This window comes from Stegostoma tigrinum, chromosome 12 (assembly GCF_030684315.1).
Source record: "Stegostoma tigrinum isolate sSteTig4 chromosome 12, sSteTig4.hap1, whole genome shotgun sequence".
Taxonomy (NCBI): domain Eukaryota; kingdom Metazoa; phylum Chordata; class Chondrichthyes; order Orectolobiformes; family Stegostomatidae; genus Stegostoma; species Stegostoma tigrinum.
This window is the reverse complement of record NC_081365.1, coordinates 56394067-56414846: the sequence shown is the minus strand read 5'-3', so window position 1 is coordinate 56414846 and position 20780 is coordinate 56394067. Positions and strand designations below refer to the sequence as shown.

The 20780-nt window shown below is 42.6% G+C and overlaps 1 protein-coding gene and 1 long non-coding RNA gene across 2 annotated transcripts in view; one reads left to right on the top strand and one right to left on the bottom strand.

Moving 5' to 3' along the window:
- The window catches only part of gk (glycerol kinase), a 77392-nt gene extending 65367 nt beyond the window's left edge, over nucleotides 1-12025 (bottom strand). Inside the window, exon 1 of the mRNA XM_059650339.1 lies at nucleotides 11806-12025. Within this exon, the coding sequence (XP_059506322.1) occupies nucleotides 11806-11865 (60 nt within the window). The 5' untranslated portion in view covers nucleotides 11866-12025. The remainder of the gene's footprint in view (nucleotides 1-11805) is intronic.
- Nucleotides 915-10776, top strand: LOC125456896 (uncharacterized). The gene is made up of 4 exons (XR_009446561.1): nucleotides 915-1030; nucleotides 3588-3667; nucleotides 7097-7166; nucleotides 9522-10776. It is a non-coding gene; the product is annotated as an uncharacterized LOC125456896 (long non-coding RNA).
- Nucleotides 12026-20780: the final 8755 nt, after the last annotated feature.

The window sequence follows — 20780 nt, the reverse complement described above, 5'->3', positions numbered from 1 at the left end:
ACGTTTACAAGAAATTCCAACTACACGTATTAACCAACACATCTTTACATTATCAACAAGTAAAAGCTGTTGTTCCTGCTTTGATTCAAAAGATATATATTTTAATGCTACACAAAGTAACAAGCTATTAAAAATTGTGATAAAAATAACAAAATAGATCCTGACAGGAAATCAAAATTAAAAGCAGAAAGCTATTTTGCCAGTCCACAATTTTTCTGAGACTGAGCAATTATTCAAAACGACTTAGATTAAAAAAAATGTGTGTGGGAGTAGTGCTTACATTTAAATATCATGAAGAAGTGCATGCAGCTAACCAGTAGTATAGTCGTTTAGGTTTGAAATTGTTTCCCCAAGGAAATTGAATTTGGACTGAGGCAGCTCCCCTCTGCCAGTGATTCTCAAGGGATGGGGAAATCTTCCTAAATATACCCTTCAAAATCTTCAGATTCCAAAGCACTCCACAACGCAGTGAATTTTTTTGAAATGGAGCCAATATAATGTTGGCAAATACTAAATATAAATTTGAATACCGAAAAGTCCTGAAGATAGCAAATAATTTGAATAAAAATTTGATGTTTTTCAGGTGGAATGAATAGCAAATAAGTTGAATGAAAAATTGATTTTTTTTTACGGCAGAATGAATTCCAAAAATTGTGAAGTACAGTGGGATCTTTTACATTCAGTTGAACCAAACAGCAGGCAGATGGGGTTGCAGTTGAATGCTTCATCAATAAAACACAAGCTCCAATAATGTAGCACGTTTTCACCGTTGAAAGAAAAAGCCAGTGCTCTAATGGGACTTTGAGCAACCTCAGAAAAATAGACAGACAGTTTCGTTTCCTGTGTAACACCCATGATCTAATTAAGGAACTCTCCACCCCTCAGACAGGCACAGACCTCATTAACCAGCTCCATGCATCAACTACAAGAAGCTCATTTTCTGATTACTGTATTCAGCTCTTATTCTTGAGTAGGAAGCATGCTGAAAAGCACACAATTAAATCGGGAGGTCGGAACCTGGAAATCTAAGGTGAGAGGTTTTGCTCCCAGGTTGGGATATTGCCTGTCTTTGCAAACCCGATGCAGGAAAAGTGCCTTAGAAGTTCAGAATTTTGTCCCAGTGGCTGGGTTTTGTGGGAGACCTGGTGGGCAAGCTCAGGGTACTCAGGCAATCTGAGCAAAAGGCTGGATTTGGTGCTTCAGCGTTGTGAAAAACAGGATAAAACACAAAAATCAGGCCCTTCTTAAACACATTCATAATGCTTTTAACAATCCCAAATGCACTCAACCTCTCCCAAAGGTGTCCCCGGACATACCCAAAGAGGCACTCTACCTCTCCGAGAAACTCTGGCAGCTTAGACGTTTTCTCCTACCAAATCTAAGTACACAAGTACAGTCTTGGACATTTCACTAACAAAAAACAGCTGAGTCCAAGGCAGCTGCTCTTTAACTTGTACAGTTGTCTACATGAACAACAAATGTGTAATTTAGAACCTGTCATCATTCCTCAACCAGTGAAAATAGTATGTGCTGGGTTTGAGGGCAGGACTTCCAGATTTGGACCCCCACCACCAGTTTAGTAATAATGGAGAGATTCTCCATCTGTGAGAAAAATCAAGCCTAATTATGTTATCACCGAACAGTTTATGTTTTCAAAAAAACATAGATCTCATTTGTGACAGGACTCTAATTTGTGAGACAGAGTGTGTCTTGACTGGGGCAAGAATGATAGCATTTGCTGGGACTGCCAAATCCTGTGTTGCTAGTCTCTCTCAATTTTCATGGGTGCTGGATAGAGGGCAGTCTGAGTTTTGCCAATGCCCACCTCCCAGAGATAACTGGCCACTTAAATGATCAGGTGCTTCTTCTGAAAGGGGATTTTGGAGTCTTCAGAATGTGAAGATCAGACCACGTGAGAAGTGTCGCTAGACTTGAAACTTTAACTCTGCATTCTGTCCACAGATGGTGTCAAACCTGCTGAGCTTCTGTGGTGATTTCTGATTTTGTTTAAGAAAGCATCTTTCCTGTGATTAGCCAGAATGATACTTTGAAGAGATGTAGTACCCAGTAGATTTAGGTCCCCGGCATGCTTGGCCTGGGGGTTGGGGATATTGGATGGAGGGCATCTGGTATTCCTTGGTGGGGTAGGAGGGGTCGGCTAAGACGTGTTTGGGACAGTTAGCCATGAAGGAAATTGTTTATAAACACATAGTAAAAAACGACAGTGCTTTTCTCAGTTGGGGCAGCCTGCAGGAGTATCTGTGTGTTTTTAATCCACTTTTAATTCAAAATCGATCGCCTGATTTATTGTTACGTGTACCAAAATACAATGAAAAGCTTTGTTTACCAGCAGTACAGGCAGATCATAGTAAACTAAGGATGTACAGATCTAAAAGACTTAGGCAGAGGCGTACACATTAGCAAGATCAGCATTGTTTCAGGCTAAAGAATCCATTCAACAGTCTGATAATGGCCAGAAAGAAGCTGTTTCTGAACCTGCTTGCGTATGTGTTCAGGCTTCTGTATCTTCTACCTGACAGAAAAGGTTGCAGGATATCATTACTGGGGTGCAATGGGTCCTTGATGGTGTTGGCTGGCTTTCTGCAGCAGTCAGCCATGTAAATAGAGTCCATGGATGGAAGGTTGGCTTCCCATAATAGTCTGGGCTGTGCACACCTTCTGCAGTTTCCTACAGTCCTCGGCAGAGAAGTTACCATACCAGGCCATTATGCACCCGGACATTATGCTTTCAAATGGTGCATCCATAGAAGTTGGTGAGAGACCTTATGTGCAATCCAAATTTCCAGAGCTGCCTGAAGAAGAGGCGGTGTTGTGGCTTTTTGACTGTCATATTTGTGCAGGAAGTCCAGGACTGGTTGTCAATCAGTAGGCAAATCATAGGGAATCAAGGCAGACTGGGAGACTGGACTCGATGTGAGCCATGAGCAGGCTCTTGAAGGGCTTCATGACTATTGAGGTCAGAGCCACTGGGCGGTAGTCATTAAAGCACGTTGCATGTGTTTTATTGGGTATGGGGATGATGGTGGTCTTCTTGAAGCAGGTACGGACTTTGACTTGTAGGAGGGAGAAGTTGAAGATGTTGGTGAACTTTTCCGCCAGTTGGTCCACACAGGATTTGAGTGCTTGGCTCGAAGCAAAAGTCCGGGCTCGTCGCTTTCCATAGGTTGACTCCCAGGAAGACCAAACTGTCTTTGAAGCAATAAGAGGGAAAAGATGTGTCTGGGTTTTTGCAGCAAGCATGTCCGTGCTGCTGGCATTCTGCTCAAACTGAGCAAAGAAAACAGTAAGCATGTCAGGGAGGGATGTGACTTTGTCTGCTAACAGCAGCCTATGGATTAACAGCTCCACCTGTTTACTGAATGGAAGTGTTTACTGACTGAGTTCTTTAAGCATTTGAGGGAGAAGATGTTTATTGACCTGAGGTGTACACCACAAATGAAATGTTTGTTTAGACAAGACATTGAGCACTCATCTGAATGTTTATGAAAAGAAAGCTATCTGTTCTTGCAATTTCGCTGTTTTGAGTTTTTTAAAAAATCAATGAAAACCATTTTTTTAAAAAACAGAGACAGAACCAATAGACTGAGAGCTTTATTTCTGTCATAATGCTTCCTGCCTCCGGATTCAAGCCAATGCTGGATAATAGGTGAGTTGGTATGGATATGAAAGGGCAAAGGGTGGTGAACTGGGAAAGGAGTTGGCATAAGGGTGACTAAAGGTCCTAGAGATAAACATATGGTTTTTAAGGGGGCAATCTGGCATGGGCATTGGTTAGCATAGGAAGTATGAGGGGCCATGGCGGATGTGGGTTCAAAGGCATAGCTTGGCACTGGATTTGATGGGTGATAGAGAACAGGTAAATGGGAATAGGGCCATGAGCATAGATAAGTAGGCATAGGGTGACACAGGCGGTATGAGTTGTTAATGAGGAGGGTAGCTGCGCAAAGAACATAACAGGGGTTGGAGGGTAAATGGGGTAGGTTGAGGGGAAAGGGGTGGCAAAAGGCCTGTGAGAGATCATGGGGTTGTTGGCATGCATGGAGCATGTAAGGTTATGGGATGAGAGCAGGAGAAATATTTTCTGTTTTAATCTTAATTTTTAACTTTTGCTTCAAGTGCCTAAGTCCTGAGGCAGGCTTGAGGAACTGATCAACCTCTGAGATGCTTCGCCAGGTCACTCGGCATGATTCTCAATCCAGCCTGCAACCCCACACTGAAAATCCAAAGTACTGGCAGTTATTTTTAGAAATTCCATTTCACAGAGCTGAGATTTCTCCCAGCTGTGTTTCCAACACATCATGGATAAAAATCAGGCCCAATGTTACTGTAACAGCAATCTTTCTGAAAACAGGATTACAGTAAAATAGTAATACACGGCATCAGGTATCGATGGCTTTCCTTCTAATGCAATGTTTCCTTATCCCAAAACCTTTGATTAGGGGTACATTCTGGTCAAACAGGATTCCTGACTACAATGGAAATGCCCTCCTACAGTCACTTCTTCATATGCAACACCACTGCCAACTTCCCAAACCCTGCCTGGCTGTAGCTCTAACCTGGAATATTTATGCAACAAGATCAAAGTCCATATTTCAAATCAGTTGTTGATGAATGACTCTTCAAAATGCATTTGAATCACTGACGTCATTATACATAGCCTTGTCCTCATCTGGTAACAGTGTACCGCTTCATAGTACTCTTGAAAATATTCAATAGTACAAGATTAAAATGTTACTTTTGAATAGCATGCCAATTTTCCTTCAGTTACCTAATTTCAGATTTGACATACATCCTGTTAGTAGTGCTTAGGGATTACTAATTCTCATGTTGTAATTTCAGGATGTTGCAAGAGGTTGGCCTGTTGCTTTCCATGTCTCACAATTCTGTAATCTGATGCAAATGGGTGTGATCTTGAGTTTATGCAGGCAGATAATGTATGAGTGTCCTTATATCAGCACCAGGAAGTTCATTTGAGGGACTGAAGTAATGCCTGATACGGAAATTACTTCTCTCAAAGGGTCATAAATCTGTTAAATTCCGAAAGAGACTGCTGGATGCTCAGTATTTTTTTGAGGAGGAGATAGATAGGATTTTAATCAGTAATGGGTTGAAGAATTATGAAGCGCAAGCAGTAAAGTGGAGTTGAGGCCGAGTTGAGATTATTCATGATCGTAGGAAATGGTGGAGCAGGATTGAGGGGCTAAATTGCCTACTTCTGCTCTTAGTTCTTCCATTCTTGAGTTCATAATAAACTGGCACAGAAAGTGGTTAGATGAAGAAACCAGCAACGACAAAGGCTAACAGTTATAATTAGTGTCCCTCAAATTGAAGCCCACAAGCACACTTAAATTTAATTGTGATAAACATATAGGAAGCAAAACTTGTATGAGCACATTTCCATGAAATATGCTACGTTAATTTTCTAAATATGTTCCCTGAACAAGTTTAGTGGTCAATAAACGTGGAGCTGGAAAAGCTCAGCAGGTCAGACAGCATCCAAGGAACAGGAAAGTCAACATTTCAGCTTGAAACCCTCCATCAAACCCTTCCAGCTCCATATTTATTGAATGTCACTTCCAGCATTTGCAGTCCTTACTGTCCTTATAATCAAAGTCAATAAAGAAAATGTTTAAATCTACATAGATTTATAGACCGAGACAAAACAAAAAGGTGATCAGAGATAATGGGAACAGCAGATGCTGGAGAATCCAAAGATAACAAAGTGTGGGGCTGGATGAACACAGCCGGCCAAGCAGCATCTTAGGAGCACTTGTGCTCCTAAGATGCTGCTTGGCCTGCTATGTTCATCCAGCCCCACACCTTGTTATCTCAACACAAAAAGGTGTCTTGTGGCCCTTTGTGTCTACAGCGGGTTTTTGGTAGCGTTTTTCAACTAGAACCAATCCCTGCTTTTATTCTCTCAAGTGCACTTTTTTCATTCAAGAATATCCATTCATATTAGGAGCGGGAAAACGCCCATCAAACCCCTTGAGTCTATTCCGGCATTCAATATGATCATGGCTAATCTGATTAATCTATATTCCTCGCTATCCCGTATCCTTTGACCCCAATGCTTATCAAGATTCTAGCACCTCTGCCTTAAAAATATTCAAAGGCTCTGCCTTCTCTTCTGAGAAGGAGCAAAGATTTCTACTCACTCCTGTCTTAACTGGACGATCCCTTATTCGTAAACAGTGATTTCTAGTTCTAGATTATCTTTTGAATATTGTAACAAACACCAAGTGTATAACATTGTTTCTGTCTCTTAAAGATAAAAATGAAAGGAGCCATACGACTTTTTCTGAAATCAGACTAGCAGCATAGATACAGAACTAGCTAATGGATAGGACGCAGCAAGTGGGGCTAAGGGGGTTCCACAAGGATCAGTGCTGAGACTGCAACTGCTTATAACATATACTGTTAACCAAACTTGAACAGACACAAATAATAGGTGGGAAGGGCAACAAAAATAGAAGTTGCTGAAAATCTCAGCAGTTTGACAGCATCTGTGAAAAAAAATCAGAGTTAACATTTTGGGTCCAGTGACCCTTCCTCAAAATTAATGGTAGCTGGGAAAATGTCAGTTTATATTTCAGAAGATAGGGCTGGGGAGAGGGTAAGCAGTAAACAATAGGTGGGGATAGAGCCCAAAGAGACAGAAGGACAGTTGGTCAGACAAAAGAGTTTACAACGATCTGGCTAGTAGGGTGAATAGTTGTTAAGGGGGGGGCTGTTGTTGACTAACAATAGGTAGCGTGTAATGCCAGACTATGTGATAACTAGGCCTGGTGTGTGGGTTAGGGTGCGAGGGCCTGGAGAGTTCAGGACCTAGAATTATTAAACTCAAGAGTCTGGAGGGCTGCAGGGTCCCCAGCAGGAAATGAGGTGCTGTTCTTTCAGCTTGTGCTGAACTTCGCTGGAACACTGCAGCAAACCTGAGACACTGATATTAGCCAGAGAACAGAGTGGTGGGTTAAAGTGGCAGGCAACTGGAAGCTCAGGGTCTTTTCTGTGGAAAGAAAGTAGATGTTCTGCAAAACGGTCACTCAGTTTATGCTTCTTTTCCCCAATATAGAGGCAACCACATTGTGAGCAGCAAGACGAGATTGTGAGAAGTGCAGGTAAAGTGCTGCTTCACCTGGAAGGTATGTTTGTGTCCTTGGATACTGGGGATAGGATACAAATGGGCAGATGTAAAGTCAAATTGCGAGAGGGATATAAACAGTTTACAGAGACATATATTGATAGCTTACGAAAGGGGGCAAAAAGTTCAAGAGAGTATAATGGGCGAACATAGGTAGTTATTGGTTTTGGAGGGAGTAACAAAAGAAAAGAGTACTATTTAAGTGGTGAGAAACTGCAGAAAGCAACTACTTGGGGCTATTTGCGCATAAAACACAAAGATAGCACTCAGACACAGCAGATAATCAGGAAAGCTAATGGAAAGTTGGTCGTTGTTTCAAGGAATTGGAGAGAAAAAAGTGAAGAAATCTTACTGTCACTAACCTCAAAACATTAACTGTTTTGTCTCCACAGATGCTGCCAGACCTGCTAAGTTTCACCAGCAAGTTCTGTTTTTGTGTGCTGCAGATCTCTAGCATTCTTAGTTCTTTGCTTTATTATCCATAACAAGTATATTATGCAGAGTTTTACCATTTGTTTTTAGAAAGCCTATATGCACAAAATTATCTTAACCTCATCACTTTCTCCATCTCTTCAAAGAACTTAATCATGTTTGACTAACTTAATTGTTTTCAACAAATAAAGTGCTAACTAGCATAAATGAACCTCTTCCTTTCCAAATGTCATTTATGTCCTGCACAGTTTGTTCTAAGTGTTTTGCCAATATTAAGCAGACAATGTTGCTTTGCTATGTTCCCTCTCAGCTCCCAATTGCATGGCTGCACATCAGTCATGAAGAGACAATAAAGGCTGCTCACAAGCTGCATTCTTTAAGATACAGCATGTACTCAGAAACACTAAAACCTTTAAACATACCACATGTTGACGTGAACAGACCATACTGAAAAACAATTTTCAAAAGATCATTTGCTTCAAGTTTATCCCTCTCCATTTTGAAAATAGAAGTGTAATACTTGCAATGTTGCAGTCCTCTGGCAACTTACACATTTAGGGAGTATTGGAAGATTAAGGCCAAAGTCTACACAATTTCAAGCCTTACATCTCTCAGCAATCTCAAATCCATCCCAAGTGGGTGACTTTTCTACTTTGAATCTTCCCGACATATTGAAGTACCTCCTCTTTATCTATTATTTCATCTTATCTAATATCACTACTGCCTCATTTAACGCTACAAAGTCCACAACCCAAAGTACAAATTTTGTATGTCAGCGTGCCATCAGTTTCCTGTAGAAAATCTCCTTTTGGCCTCTAATCAGCCCCAAGCTTCTTTGACCATCCATTTACTATTTGTTTCTGAAAGTTATTTGGCTCCCTTTTATGTTAGCTGGATGTTAATCTACTTTCAATTTACTCCCTCTTTGTTTCTTGAATTTCCTTCTTCAGGCTTCCTTTGTAATTTTTACATTTAGCTTAGCTTTCTGTTATATTGTGAAATTTACAATTGTCATACAATGTTTCTTGCCTTATTATTGGAAGAAAACTTTGCAAGTACATAAGCTTTTACATCATCTGCAGATATTTCAAGGAGGTAATTTTGAAGTGAAGCCAATTTTGCCATAGGAAATACAACAGCTGATCATCATCATTAGCAGCAGCACTGACTTGCGTGGAGTATGATTGTCCTCTATAAGGGGTGTCCATTTGTGGGTCTTCAGATGGCTGAAGAGACCACAGATTCTATTGCAGTATGGGTAGTAATGGTGGTTGGAGGTGGTAGTGGGTGGGCCTTCCTTATATTCTGTTTCTGCAAGCGTCACTTCTGCTCAGTAGTGCGGCAGAGATTGTTTTCATGGTACATAGCTCCCTGCTGAATGATGTTTCTCCAGTGATTCCGGTTTGTGGCCATGTCCTCCCAGTTGTTGGTATTGATGTGGAATCTCTTGAGGTTTGTCCAGATGTTATCTTTGAAGTGTTTCTTTTGGTCACTCAGGGGCACACTGACCTTCCTTCACCTAGGTGGACATGATCTGTTTTGGGAAGTGCAAATTGGGCATTTGGCTGACACGACCGGGGTCAATTGGAATTGCCACTGAATTATAGTGGTGGTGATGCTGGCCATGTTGGCCTTGTCCAAGTCATGATGTTGGCGTGCTTGTTTTCCCAGGTGACCTGCAGAATTTTTCATCAGGATCTCTGGTGTTGTTGTTCTAGTGCTTTAAGATGCCTACTGTATGGAGGCCACTTTTGAGCTTCGTGTTGCAGTACAGGGAGAATAACGGCTTTTTAGCCAGTGCGTGTGAAGTAAGCTCTTACAATGAGGTGTGTAATAACAACATGATGATCTGTTTTCTGATGTCAACTAAAGAGTAAATATTATCAAGAGGACTTGAGTAACTCTTATTTTTCTCTTGAAATAGTGTCATGGGACCTTTGGCATAAAATACATTCAAGCGATTGGGAAGCGACAGCCTCGGTTTAACACCCGATTTGAAAGACAGCATCTCCAACAGCACAGAGCTCCCTCAGAAATCAAAATATGTCTACATTTTGAAGATCTCCTATGTCTTAAGTACTGTTTGTCTGGCAATGTTTGATTTTAATCCACTTGAGTCAGGTGCCTTTTCAATTCCCTTTTTACTGTTTAACCTTTCGATACTTGATTGTAATTTGTCTTTTTCCATAACTATTTTCAACTGTTGGTGCACACACCAATTACTTTGCTTCATGCTCATGCTTAATAACATGCTTTGTACCCTTGTTTTAAGCTTAAAAACGTAACATCTGATACTTTACAATTCTACCGTTTTAACTATTCCACTTCCACTCCCACCCCTCTGGCAATTATTCCAATTGTACACACGTTCCACCTAGTAACTTGGATCATCGGAACATTTACATTTTTGTGGCCAAATGGATCTGTTCTTTCAGCCCACTTCCCCCATCTGTTTTCTTATAATTCCACATTGACCCCGATGCCTTACTGGCATCTAGCGCTGTCTGCTCCATGTTCTTTCCCATCTTTTTATATGATTGTCTCCCCAGCTCCATCAATTCCTCTGCAGCAAAATTTTCTGAAGAAGAGTCTAGGCCTGAAACGTCAGCCTTCCTGTTCAGCCTGCTGTGTTCATCCAGTTCTACACCTTGTTATCTTAGTTAAACTATTTAAACTTGAAAGCCCCAAAATCTTTTGTTCAGAGCAATGAAAAACAGTCAGTCAGTCATTCACAAAATAACAGTAAGTGTCCCACAGTGGACAGAAAACATGAGGAACAATTTTCAAAATATCACATGAAATGCATTCCTCATGGTTAATGCATTTCTAAACTCAGTGGTTCATCATTTCTGTTGCTGCTGTTTTTAAAATCCAATTGTAATATTGAATATAGAAAAGGAATTTATGAGCTCATCAACATCAATATTAACAGAAGATCTCAAAATGAACACATTCATGACATAGATCACTGCAAAGAAGGAGGTTGTCAATGATCTATCAGCAATAAGACAATAAATCAGCTGTCCCAACATGTATTGGGACAACAGGTGGGATAGAAATTATTTTCATCTGCCAAAGAAACAGATTATAAACTTCCAGCTGCAAGAAACCAGAGGAATTCTGCAGAGTTGCATCTCTGCAGCAAGTGTCAACAATTAATAAAAGGACATGTGCAAGTTTATAATGGATCCTCAAAAATGTTCCTTATAACATCAAAAAGACATTCAAAAATATTCAAGCATTAGAGTGATTGATTCACAGTCCCCACCTCAGAGCAGCTGACAGAGAAAGCTGGACTTTAGGCAATGCTTTGTAAAAGGGTCTGCATCAATGTATGATGCATGTTTGAGCATCAATGTGTGCTACTTTTGTCACTGTATTTATCTCTATCAGTGTCTGGTTATGTCTCGGCATCAGTGTGTGTGTGTGTGTCAGTCAAGTGTGTGTATGTCTTTGTGTCAGTGTGTTTGTTTCTGCATCAACCTGCACCTGTGTCTAAGTGTCGGTGTCACAATTTCTGTAGTGTATGTTTACATTAGTATGTCCCTGCGTCAGTGTCTAAGAGAATGTCTGTATGTCTGAAAGGTAGATTGTGTACATCAGTGTACGTCTCAATGTCAATGTTTGAATGACTGTGTCAATGTCAACATCAGTGTGTGAGCATCTGTGTCAGTGTCTTACTGTCTCAGTCGATATCAGTGTGTCAGTGACTGTAGGTCACTTACAGTGTGTGAAAATCTCAGTGTCAGTGTCAATATCAGAGACTCACTGTGCGAATGTCTGTGTCAGTGTCAACATTAGTGTGTCAGCATCTGTGTCAGTGTGAGAATGTCTCAGTCAATATCAATGTGTGTCAGTCTCTGAGTGAATGTCCCAATGTCAATATCAGTGTTGTCTGTATGTCAGTGTGTCAGTGTGTGAATATCTTAGTGTCAGTGGCAATATTGGTGTATCAGTGTCAATATCAGTATGTGAGTGTCTGTATCAGTTTGTAAGTGCCTCAATGTTAATATCAGTGGGTCTGTGAGTCAGTGCATGTCTGTTAGTGGAGCTATGTGAATGTCTCCATGTCAGTGCGTGTATAGCTGTGGCAGCGTCTCAGTGTCCGTGTGCATATCTCTGACAGCCCATACGTTAGGACGAATTCCGGGCCACTCTCCGAGTGGGGTTTGAGCCCGGTTCACAGGTATTGGTGAATGTGTACTTACGAAGAACCGGGAGGAGCTGGTGCCCTGATCAATAGCACCAACCAGAGGTCCCGTGGCCATCCTCAACGAGAACCTCCTGCCGCTCTCGCGCTCTCCGATAAACCAACTGCCTCCCGGTGGCCAAGCAAATCAGGCGCGGCTCCCGTCTCCACAGCGACCGTTTTGTTACATGCCCACTCCCATTGTCGCGTCTCCCCGGCTCCCGCAGGCCTACGCGGCGCCGGACACACCCTCCCGCCCTCGGCCCCACCCCCTCTTTGCTATGGCCAATCAGCTAACAAAGGTGTGGTCCCAAACAGCCAATGAACAAGAAGAAGTCGACCTCTGCGCCCTCTCAGCCTGGCTGTCAGATGTGGAGGTGCCGGTGTTGGATGGAGGGTGAATAAAGTCGGAAATCACACTGCACCAGGTTATAATCCAAAACACAAGCTTTCAGAGCCTCAATCTTGCTTCAGGTGTTGGTGAGAGAATTAGTATCAGATACAGAATTCATAAGCAAAAGATCAAAGGATTACAACCCTGATGAGGATGTGCGAAACAAATTTAAGATGCTGTTAAATCTAATCAGTCAGGAGGTTCTAATTAATTCATATGTATATGTTAACCCCTGAATTCCTTTTAAGTCACTGTCCTGAGAGAACTAAAGGTTTCACCAGTGTGAAGAGGTGACATCTTAAGTCAGATATGCATGGTAGGTGTGAGAACTTATTTAGAATCTGTTTGTGTTTTGGTTTGCAGTCAGGCTAGTTTTATTTCTTAAGTAGGAATTTATAAAACGCCACATTGCCTACTCATGAATTGTGTGCGTTTTGAACAAAATAAAAGATATCTGTAAATACAAATTCACCCCATTGATTTATGTGTGTGTGTGTGAGAGAGATAAGTGAGGGAGAGTGACTGACTTAAGCATGTGTGTATGTGCTTGTGCTTTAGAAAGGGTGTGTATAAGAGAGAGAATCTGTGTGAGTGTGTGTGTAAGAGAGAGCGGGGATCTGTGTGTGTGAGAGAGACTATGGGAAGCTGTGTGACAGCGTGTGTATGAGAGAGGATCTGTGTGTATGTATGTGTATGTATGCAAGTGTGTGAGAGTGATTAGTGTGGTGGGGTCATCTGTAGTACGACATGAGTCCAAGATCCCAGTTGAGGCTGTCCTCATGGGTACCAAACGAGGCAATCAGCCTCTGCTCGGTAACTTTGTGTTGTATATCCCGAAGTCCACCTCGGAGGACATTTACCCAAAGATCTAGGGCCGAATGTTCTTGACTGCTGAGGTGTTCCCCCACTGGGAGGGAACATCCATGTCTGATGATTCTTGTACGGTATCCATTCATCTACTGTGCTAGCATCTGCATGGTTTCATCAATATACCATGCCTCAGGACATCCTTGCCTGCAGTGTATGAGATAGACAGCGCGGCCAAGTCACATGAGTATCTGCTGTGCACTTGGTGGGTAGGCACTTGGGAACAGAATTGATTGCAGAAGGGGTAATGCTAGGGTTAGAACAAACAGTGCTCCCCACTATACATACCAAACTCTGGGTCCGCTATGTAGATGACACCTTTGTGATTATCAAACGTACAAGAATAGAAGAAACCCATCGACGCATAAATAACATCCTCACTGGAATAAGATTCACGAAAAAAGAAGAGAACAATAACCAACTATCCTTCCTAGACATACTGGTGGAAAGTTAAAATAACAGAGAACTCCAAACTAGCATATACAGACAGACCACACATACAGATCAGATACTTAATTACTCCAGCAACTACCACAACACCCTTAAGAAGAGCTGCATCAGGATGTTATTCAAATGAGCCACAACACACTGCAGCAATTCAGAATTGCACAAAGCAGAACAAGAGCACCTATGTGGAGTTTTTAAAAGGAGTGGATACCCGAAAAGCACAATCCACTGTTACCTTTGTGACAGATCACAACAAGGAGACACAACACAGCCAGAGACGCTAATCACCCTGCCATGCATCAGAGACATATCATAGATGACCACAAGACTACTGAGATCCCAGCTATCAGGGTAACCCCCAACCCACAACCACCCTGTGACAGTTATTGACGAACACAAAGGATCCCATTCCCACAAACAATAAAACTAACATAACATACAAAATACCATGCAAGGACTGTGAGAAACATTACATAGGCCAAACTGGAAGAAAACTGACAATAAAGACGCATGAACACCGAATAGCCACCAAGAGACATGGTCAATTCTCTGGTCTCAATACTCACGGATGAAAAAGGACACATATTTGACCAGGACAAAACATCCATCATAGAACAAGCCAAATACAGACATGCCAGAGAATTCCAGGGGGCCTGGCATTCCGACCAGAACTCCGTCAACAGACACATTGAACTGGACCCGATATACAAGCCACTGAAAAACAGAACCAGAAGTAATGCCAACCACCCCACCAAACCAAACCGTATAAATAACAAGTGGGACAGAACACCAACACTTCACCGTAGGCACACTGACGATGTTACCTAGCAGGGTGATGAAACATCTGCAACCAAACGCATTGGCTCAGTGAGCAAGTCTACAATCTCAGCCAATAGCCAAGTTTGCAACCCATGAGGATGGCCTTAACTGGGATCTTGGGCGCATGCCGCACTCAGGTGACCTCACCACATTATACTCTCTCAAACATGCACACGCATTCATAGCTTACATAGACACACACTCACTTACACAAACACACACACACACACTCACACAGATCCTCTCTCATACACACACAGATCCTCTCTCATACATACACTGTCGCCATCACACATACGCACACACTCTCTCTCTCCCACACATACACACACTCTCACTCTCCCTCTCTCTTTGTCTCTCTCTCTCATCAGACACATACACACATCTATGGGGTGAATTTTTATTTAGAAATACATTCGAGTTTGTTCAAAAAGCACACAATTTATAGACAGTCAGTGCATGTGGCATTTTATAAATTTTAGAAATAAAACCTGTCTGACTGCAAGCCAAAACACAAAACAGATTCTAAATAAGGCCTCACACCTTACATGCATTGTCTGACCTAAAATATCACCTCTTCTTTACACTGATAAAACCTTCAGTTTACTCAGGACAGGGACTTGAAAGGAATTCGGGGATTTACATGTACATATTAATCAATTAACGCCTTCTGACTGATTAAAGCATTAACAGCATCTTGGATTTTATTAGTACATCCTCATAAGTGGTGTGATTGCTTGCTATTTTACTTATAAATTCTGTGTCTCATACTACCTGTCTCACTAACAGCTGAAGAAGAAGTAAGACTTCAAAAGCTTTGTGTTTTCAAATAAACCTGTTGAACTGTAACCTGGTGTTGTGTGATTTCTGACCTTGCTAACAGAGGAAGTGTATTGATCATGCTTCAGGATTTAGTGATTGACTTCTCAAACTGGTCATAATTCCTATAGCTGGAATGAACAGATACTATGACCAATGGAGACATGAAGTTTAAACTTTTCAATATGCTGTTCTTAGGACTGAGATGCAAGAACCTGGCAAAGGAACACCCATTTATACAGTGTGGAATCAGGGTGCTCAGAGATATTGGAACTGCAGATGCTGGAGAATCCAAGATAACAAAGTGTAGGGCTGGATGAACACAATGGCCAAGCAGCATCTCAGGAGCACAAAAGCTGACGTTTCGGGCCAAGACCCTTCATCAGAGAGGGGGATGGGGAGAGGATTCTGAAATAAATAGGGAGTGAGGGGAGGCGGACTTGAGATAGATGGAGGAGAAGATAGGTGCAGAGGAGAGAATGGGTGGGGAGGTAGGGTGGGGTAGGTCAGTCTGGGGAGGACGGACAGTTCAAGGGGGCGGGATGAGTTTAGTAGGTAGGAAATGGAGGTGTGGCTTGAGGTGGGAGGAGGGGATAGGTGAGAGGAAGAACAGTTTAGACAGGCAGGGATGAGCTGAGCTGGTTTTGGGATGCAGTGGGGAGGGGAGATTTTGAAGCTGGTGAAATCCACATTGATACCATTGGGCTGCAGGGTTTCCAAGTGGAATATGAGTTGCTGTTCCTGCAACCTACGGGTGGCGTCATTGTGGCACTACAGGAGGCCCAGAACGGACATGTCGTCTAAGGAATGGGAGGGGGAGTTGAATTTGTTCGCGACTGGGAGGTGCAGTTGTTTACTGCGAACCAAATATAGGTGTTTGGCAAAGCAGTCCCCAAGCCTCTGCTTGGTTTCCCCAATGTAGAGGTAGCCACACCATGTACAGTGGATGCAGTATACCACATTGGCAGATGTGCTGGTGAACATCTGTTTGATGTTGAAAGTCATCTTGGAGCCCGGGATGGGGGTGAGGGAGGTGGTGTGGGGGCAGGTGTAGCACCTCCTGCGGTTGCAGGGGAAAGTGCCGGCTGTGGTGGGGTTGGAGGGGAGTGTGGAGCGGACAAGAGAATTGCAGAGAGAGTGGTCTCTCCAGAAGGCAGACAAGGGTGGGGTGGGAAAAATGTCTTTGGTGGTGGGTTCGGATTGAAGATGTTGGAAGTGTCAAAGGATGATGCGTTGTATCCAGAGGTTGGTGGGGTGGCATGTGAGGACTAGGGGGATTCTCTTTGAGTGGTTATTGCGATGGCGGGGTGTGAGGGATGAGGTGCAGGAAATGCGGGAGACATCTCGACCACTGCGACATTGGGACATTGCGGCCCTTGAAGAACGAGGGCATCTGGAATGAGTGGGAGTGAAATGCCACATCCTGGGAGCAGATGCGGCGGAGGTGTTGGAATTGGGAATGGGGATGGAATTTTTGCAGGAAGGTGGGTGGGAGGAGGCGTATTCCAGGTAGCTGTGGGAGTCGGCGGGCTTGAAATGGACATCAGTTTGTAGGTGGTTGCCTGAGATGGAGACCGAAAGGTCCAGGAAGGTAAGGGATGTGTTGGAGACTGTCCAGGCGAATTTGAGGTTGGGGTGGAAGGTGTTGGTGAAATAGATGAACTGTTGGTGCTCCTCTTGGGAGCATGGGGCGGCGCTGATACAGTCATCAATGTAACGGATAAAGAGATGGGGTTTTGGGCCAGTGTAGGTGCGAAAGAGGGACTGTTCCACATAACCTACAAAGAGGCAGGCATAGCTTGGGCCCGTATGGGTATCAGGGTGCTTATTGGTCTGGCCATTGTCAGCATGATGATAGGACAGGAATTGTTAACTATCAGTCATATTTCTGACACCTGGCAGGTAGATCCTGATTGATCAGGGGAATGCAGTAGAGATTGGCATTCTCCATGACCTTCTTTCCCAAAGAAAAAGGTACAAGCTATCTATGATTTCCTTTCGTTTTCATAAAACAGGGTGCTGTATATTAAAAATGTAGGTTGTAGCTCATGCAAATTGACATATCATTTTAAATGTTTCTGGTGTCACTGCTGGCATACTTCCTGTGCTCCTTGTTGAATTGAGACTGATACCCCAGCTTGTTGATGATGGTAGAATGAGAGAAAAATGGAATTATGAGGATACGAGTTATGGTTGAATACAATCCTGCTGCCGCTTATTGTCCTGAGGGCCTCATGAATGTGCAGCATTGAATTGCCCAATCTGTGCCAGCCATGCAAAACTTGAGGTGTTGTGTACTCTTAACAAGATGGTCACATTGTTGATGTTTATTGGTATGCAACAGTCGCCAGTTCCATTATTGCATCATTTAGGTTGACCTAAGACTGTAAAGATTACAGAAGAATGTGAAAGTACAGGAGGCTTCTCAGCACTCTCATCTTCTTCCAACTCCCCCAACCCTATGTGAACCCTTATTTTACTCCAAATTTGTTAGTGACCAAAGCTGGCCATGCAGAAACGCAAATGTTGAAGTCTGAAGCAGTAGCCAACAGGTACCCTTGCATAGAAACAGGTCATCAATGTGCTCTATTGTGGTGTAGACCAAAAAATGAGCAGCCTGTCTCCATTTCCTCCATGACAACATGAGAAACAGTCTGTAAGTGTGTGAGAATATAGGACGCTGTCATTATATTTGTCATACATATAGCTTATTTTGCACTTTTTGAAAATACTTATAGATATTTGTACACGGTAAATGTTTGTACACAAAACAACTCAAAAAAAGATAAAACTAAGAATGTGCTCATTAGGATGGCTTGCTGTGGTTCATCTCAGAATGCTGGCCCGCAGAGCAAGGATGTGGCCTGATTTGTGAAGCATAGAAAAGTCTCTCTCCTATGAGATGTACCACAAAAAATCCAGAGGCCAATGACACAGCCATCAAGACTTTCATTGTGCCTTTCAATGACCAAAGGGGTCTCAATGATCAGATCCCATAAACAGCGACAAGCATGTATGCTGGGTCCAAGGCACTCGTCTGCACAGCACCATTTGCATATTGGCCTAGGTGTAAGTATCACACTTGGTGGGCCATGTATTCAGGTCATTTTGCTCATCTGAGGTACTTGTTACATTGTTTGTATTTGCATTCATGTTTGCATTGTGAACAAGCCAGAGATACATGAAAGTTGGGAAAGCTGAATGTGCTAGCTACTTTATTAACAGGGCAGCTGGCCTGAATGGATCCTGCAAAATGTTTTTCAAGGGGCTGATATGGCACAATTGTGTGAATATTGCATGTAAGATGCCGTATCTGAATGTATGCTACAACATATGTCAGCCATGCGAGCTAGATTTCAAATCTTAAGACATGCTATTATGTGTGCTTGCAATGAGGTTCCTGTTTATGACAGTAAGGGTTGCAGCTGTATGAATGTGATTGTAACAAATTAATCGAAGTTCGTTGTTTCCTTGTGAGGGGCCAGTCAGTTGTATAATTGTGATTTCAATAAGTAATCTTGTTAGGTGCATGTCACCAAGGACTAGCTGATGGTAATTCTGAAAGAAAAGCCTTATGAAAATCTATTTTGCACAAGACAATGATTCCCTCTCCACAATGGCAGCCCTGGGTATGTGGTGATCACATGTGGGAGCAATTCATCATGGCCATTGCCATTACACATGGGAACGCCACCCAGCATATACACAGCAGGTACTCATATACCTCAGCCTACCTCATACGCTGCAGGCAAGTATGCCCTGAGACACAGTATATTGACGAGACCATGCAGATGCAAGGACTAGAGATGAATGGACACAGCGCAACAACTGCCAGACAGGAGTGTTCCCTCCCAGTGGGTAACACTTCAGTGGTCAAGGACATTTGGCCTCGAATCTTTGGGTAAACGTCCTCCAAGGCAGTCTTTGAGGTACGCAGAGTGGCTGAGCAGAAACCAATAGCCACGTTCTTTATCCATGAAGACGGCCTCAACTGTGATTTTGGGTTCATGTTGTGCTATATGTAACTCCACCATGCAGTTCCAGATTTGTAAAATCTTCCTTACAGTTCTGTTTCGACACCATCACCGCGATAGCTAGTTATGATCTCTCTACCTTAATTAGTTTGTACAGTTTTGGATTAGTTGTTACTTTGGTTAGACCCTCAGCATCCTTTCATATTATTCAAGCTATTTGGCTTGTCTCCAGCACCATCTTTTAAAAACATTTTTTGTAACTATTTCTTTGCCTCAATTAATTGAATCATAGGCCATCCTTTTACTTGCTATTCAGCTGTTGACACTCTGCTCACACGGTCTGACATTTTTGATTACCTGCAAAGACTTGTTATTCATCCTCCCAACACTCCACTCACACTATTACCATTCGTACTATCTTTTGATCTCTCTGCCTATAAATTCTGTGCCTGTGTGCTTCTCTCCACTTTACTTTACGAAGAAGTAGCGCTCTGAAAGCTTGTGAATTCAAATAAACCTGTTGGACTATATCCTAGTCTTGTGTAACTTCTGACCTCGTCCACCCCAATCCAACACTGGCACCTCCATGTCAATAATTGGACAAAGGCTGTGGCTCTGTGTATCCAAGTTATGTCTCTCGAATGAAACTAATGTGTTCTGCCAGGCTAGCATACAAGGTCTTATTCACATAAAACTCTGAGCTGCTGCTTGGAATAAACCAGACATGTCCCCAGATAAACCCTGGAAAGTTTGAGTCATCAAAGTCCAGTATGGCAGTTACTTTCATAGGGAAGCATTGGGGTCAATACAGTGAGGCTTGAGTTGCTGCAAGACAATGAAGCATATGTCTGTTACAATTTCATTGCACAACCTAAGTCTCCTTCAGCACCAGTTCTCTGTCACATTGAGGAATCATATCCTGTCTGTACATGCTTTCCACAGAATGGAACCATCTCCTCCTCCCTTCCTGGCATGCAACCTCTTCCATCTTAACTTTTGCACTTTTTTTTATGGTTGCATGTATTGACTGACTTCTGTGGCTTCTATGTGAAAGGGTGCAATGCGCATCATCTATCTTCCTACACACAAGGCTGAATGTGCTTTACTGAAGCACACAGTTCTTCCGAGCATAAGGGAACAAGAATTGTTTGGAAAAGCAAAAAAATTACTCTTTGAGACCAGGAGCACCAGCCTCCTCCTCCCTTGTTTAAGGGAATGCAGTTGGAAATAAGTTCATGCCAATTCTGGGGCAGTGAATACAATTTTGGGGCTAATTCCACAGGATTACCCTACATCCAGTTGTACGGACAAGTGTATAAAGTTCAGACCTGCTCTCATAATGCCCACACTGTACACTTCAGGATTTACATTTCTGGACTACCAAAATCTGTATTGGTTACAGACAGCTGATGAATTAAGTGACTAGGCGCTGTGCATGCATATATCTTGATCAACTCTTGTGAAAATCGGAACTGCCATGTTCGGGGGTAGGATTTATGATTTCCAGCTCATTTGTCAGTTTTTTCATGACAGACTTCCATCCTGGCAAAAACCCCCAGGCGAAAGGGAGGGTCCATGATATAGTGGAAGACAAAGGATGTTAAATCACAGAAATATTGGAGTTTTACGAGCAAGATGTATAAAGTAACAAAAAAAGATGTATCAGAAAAATGT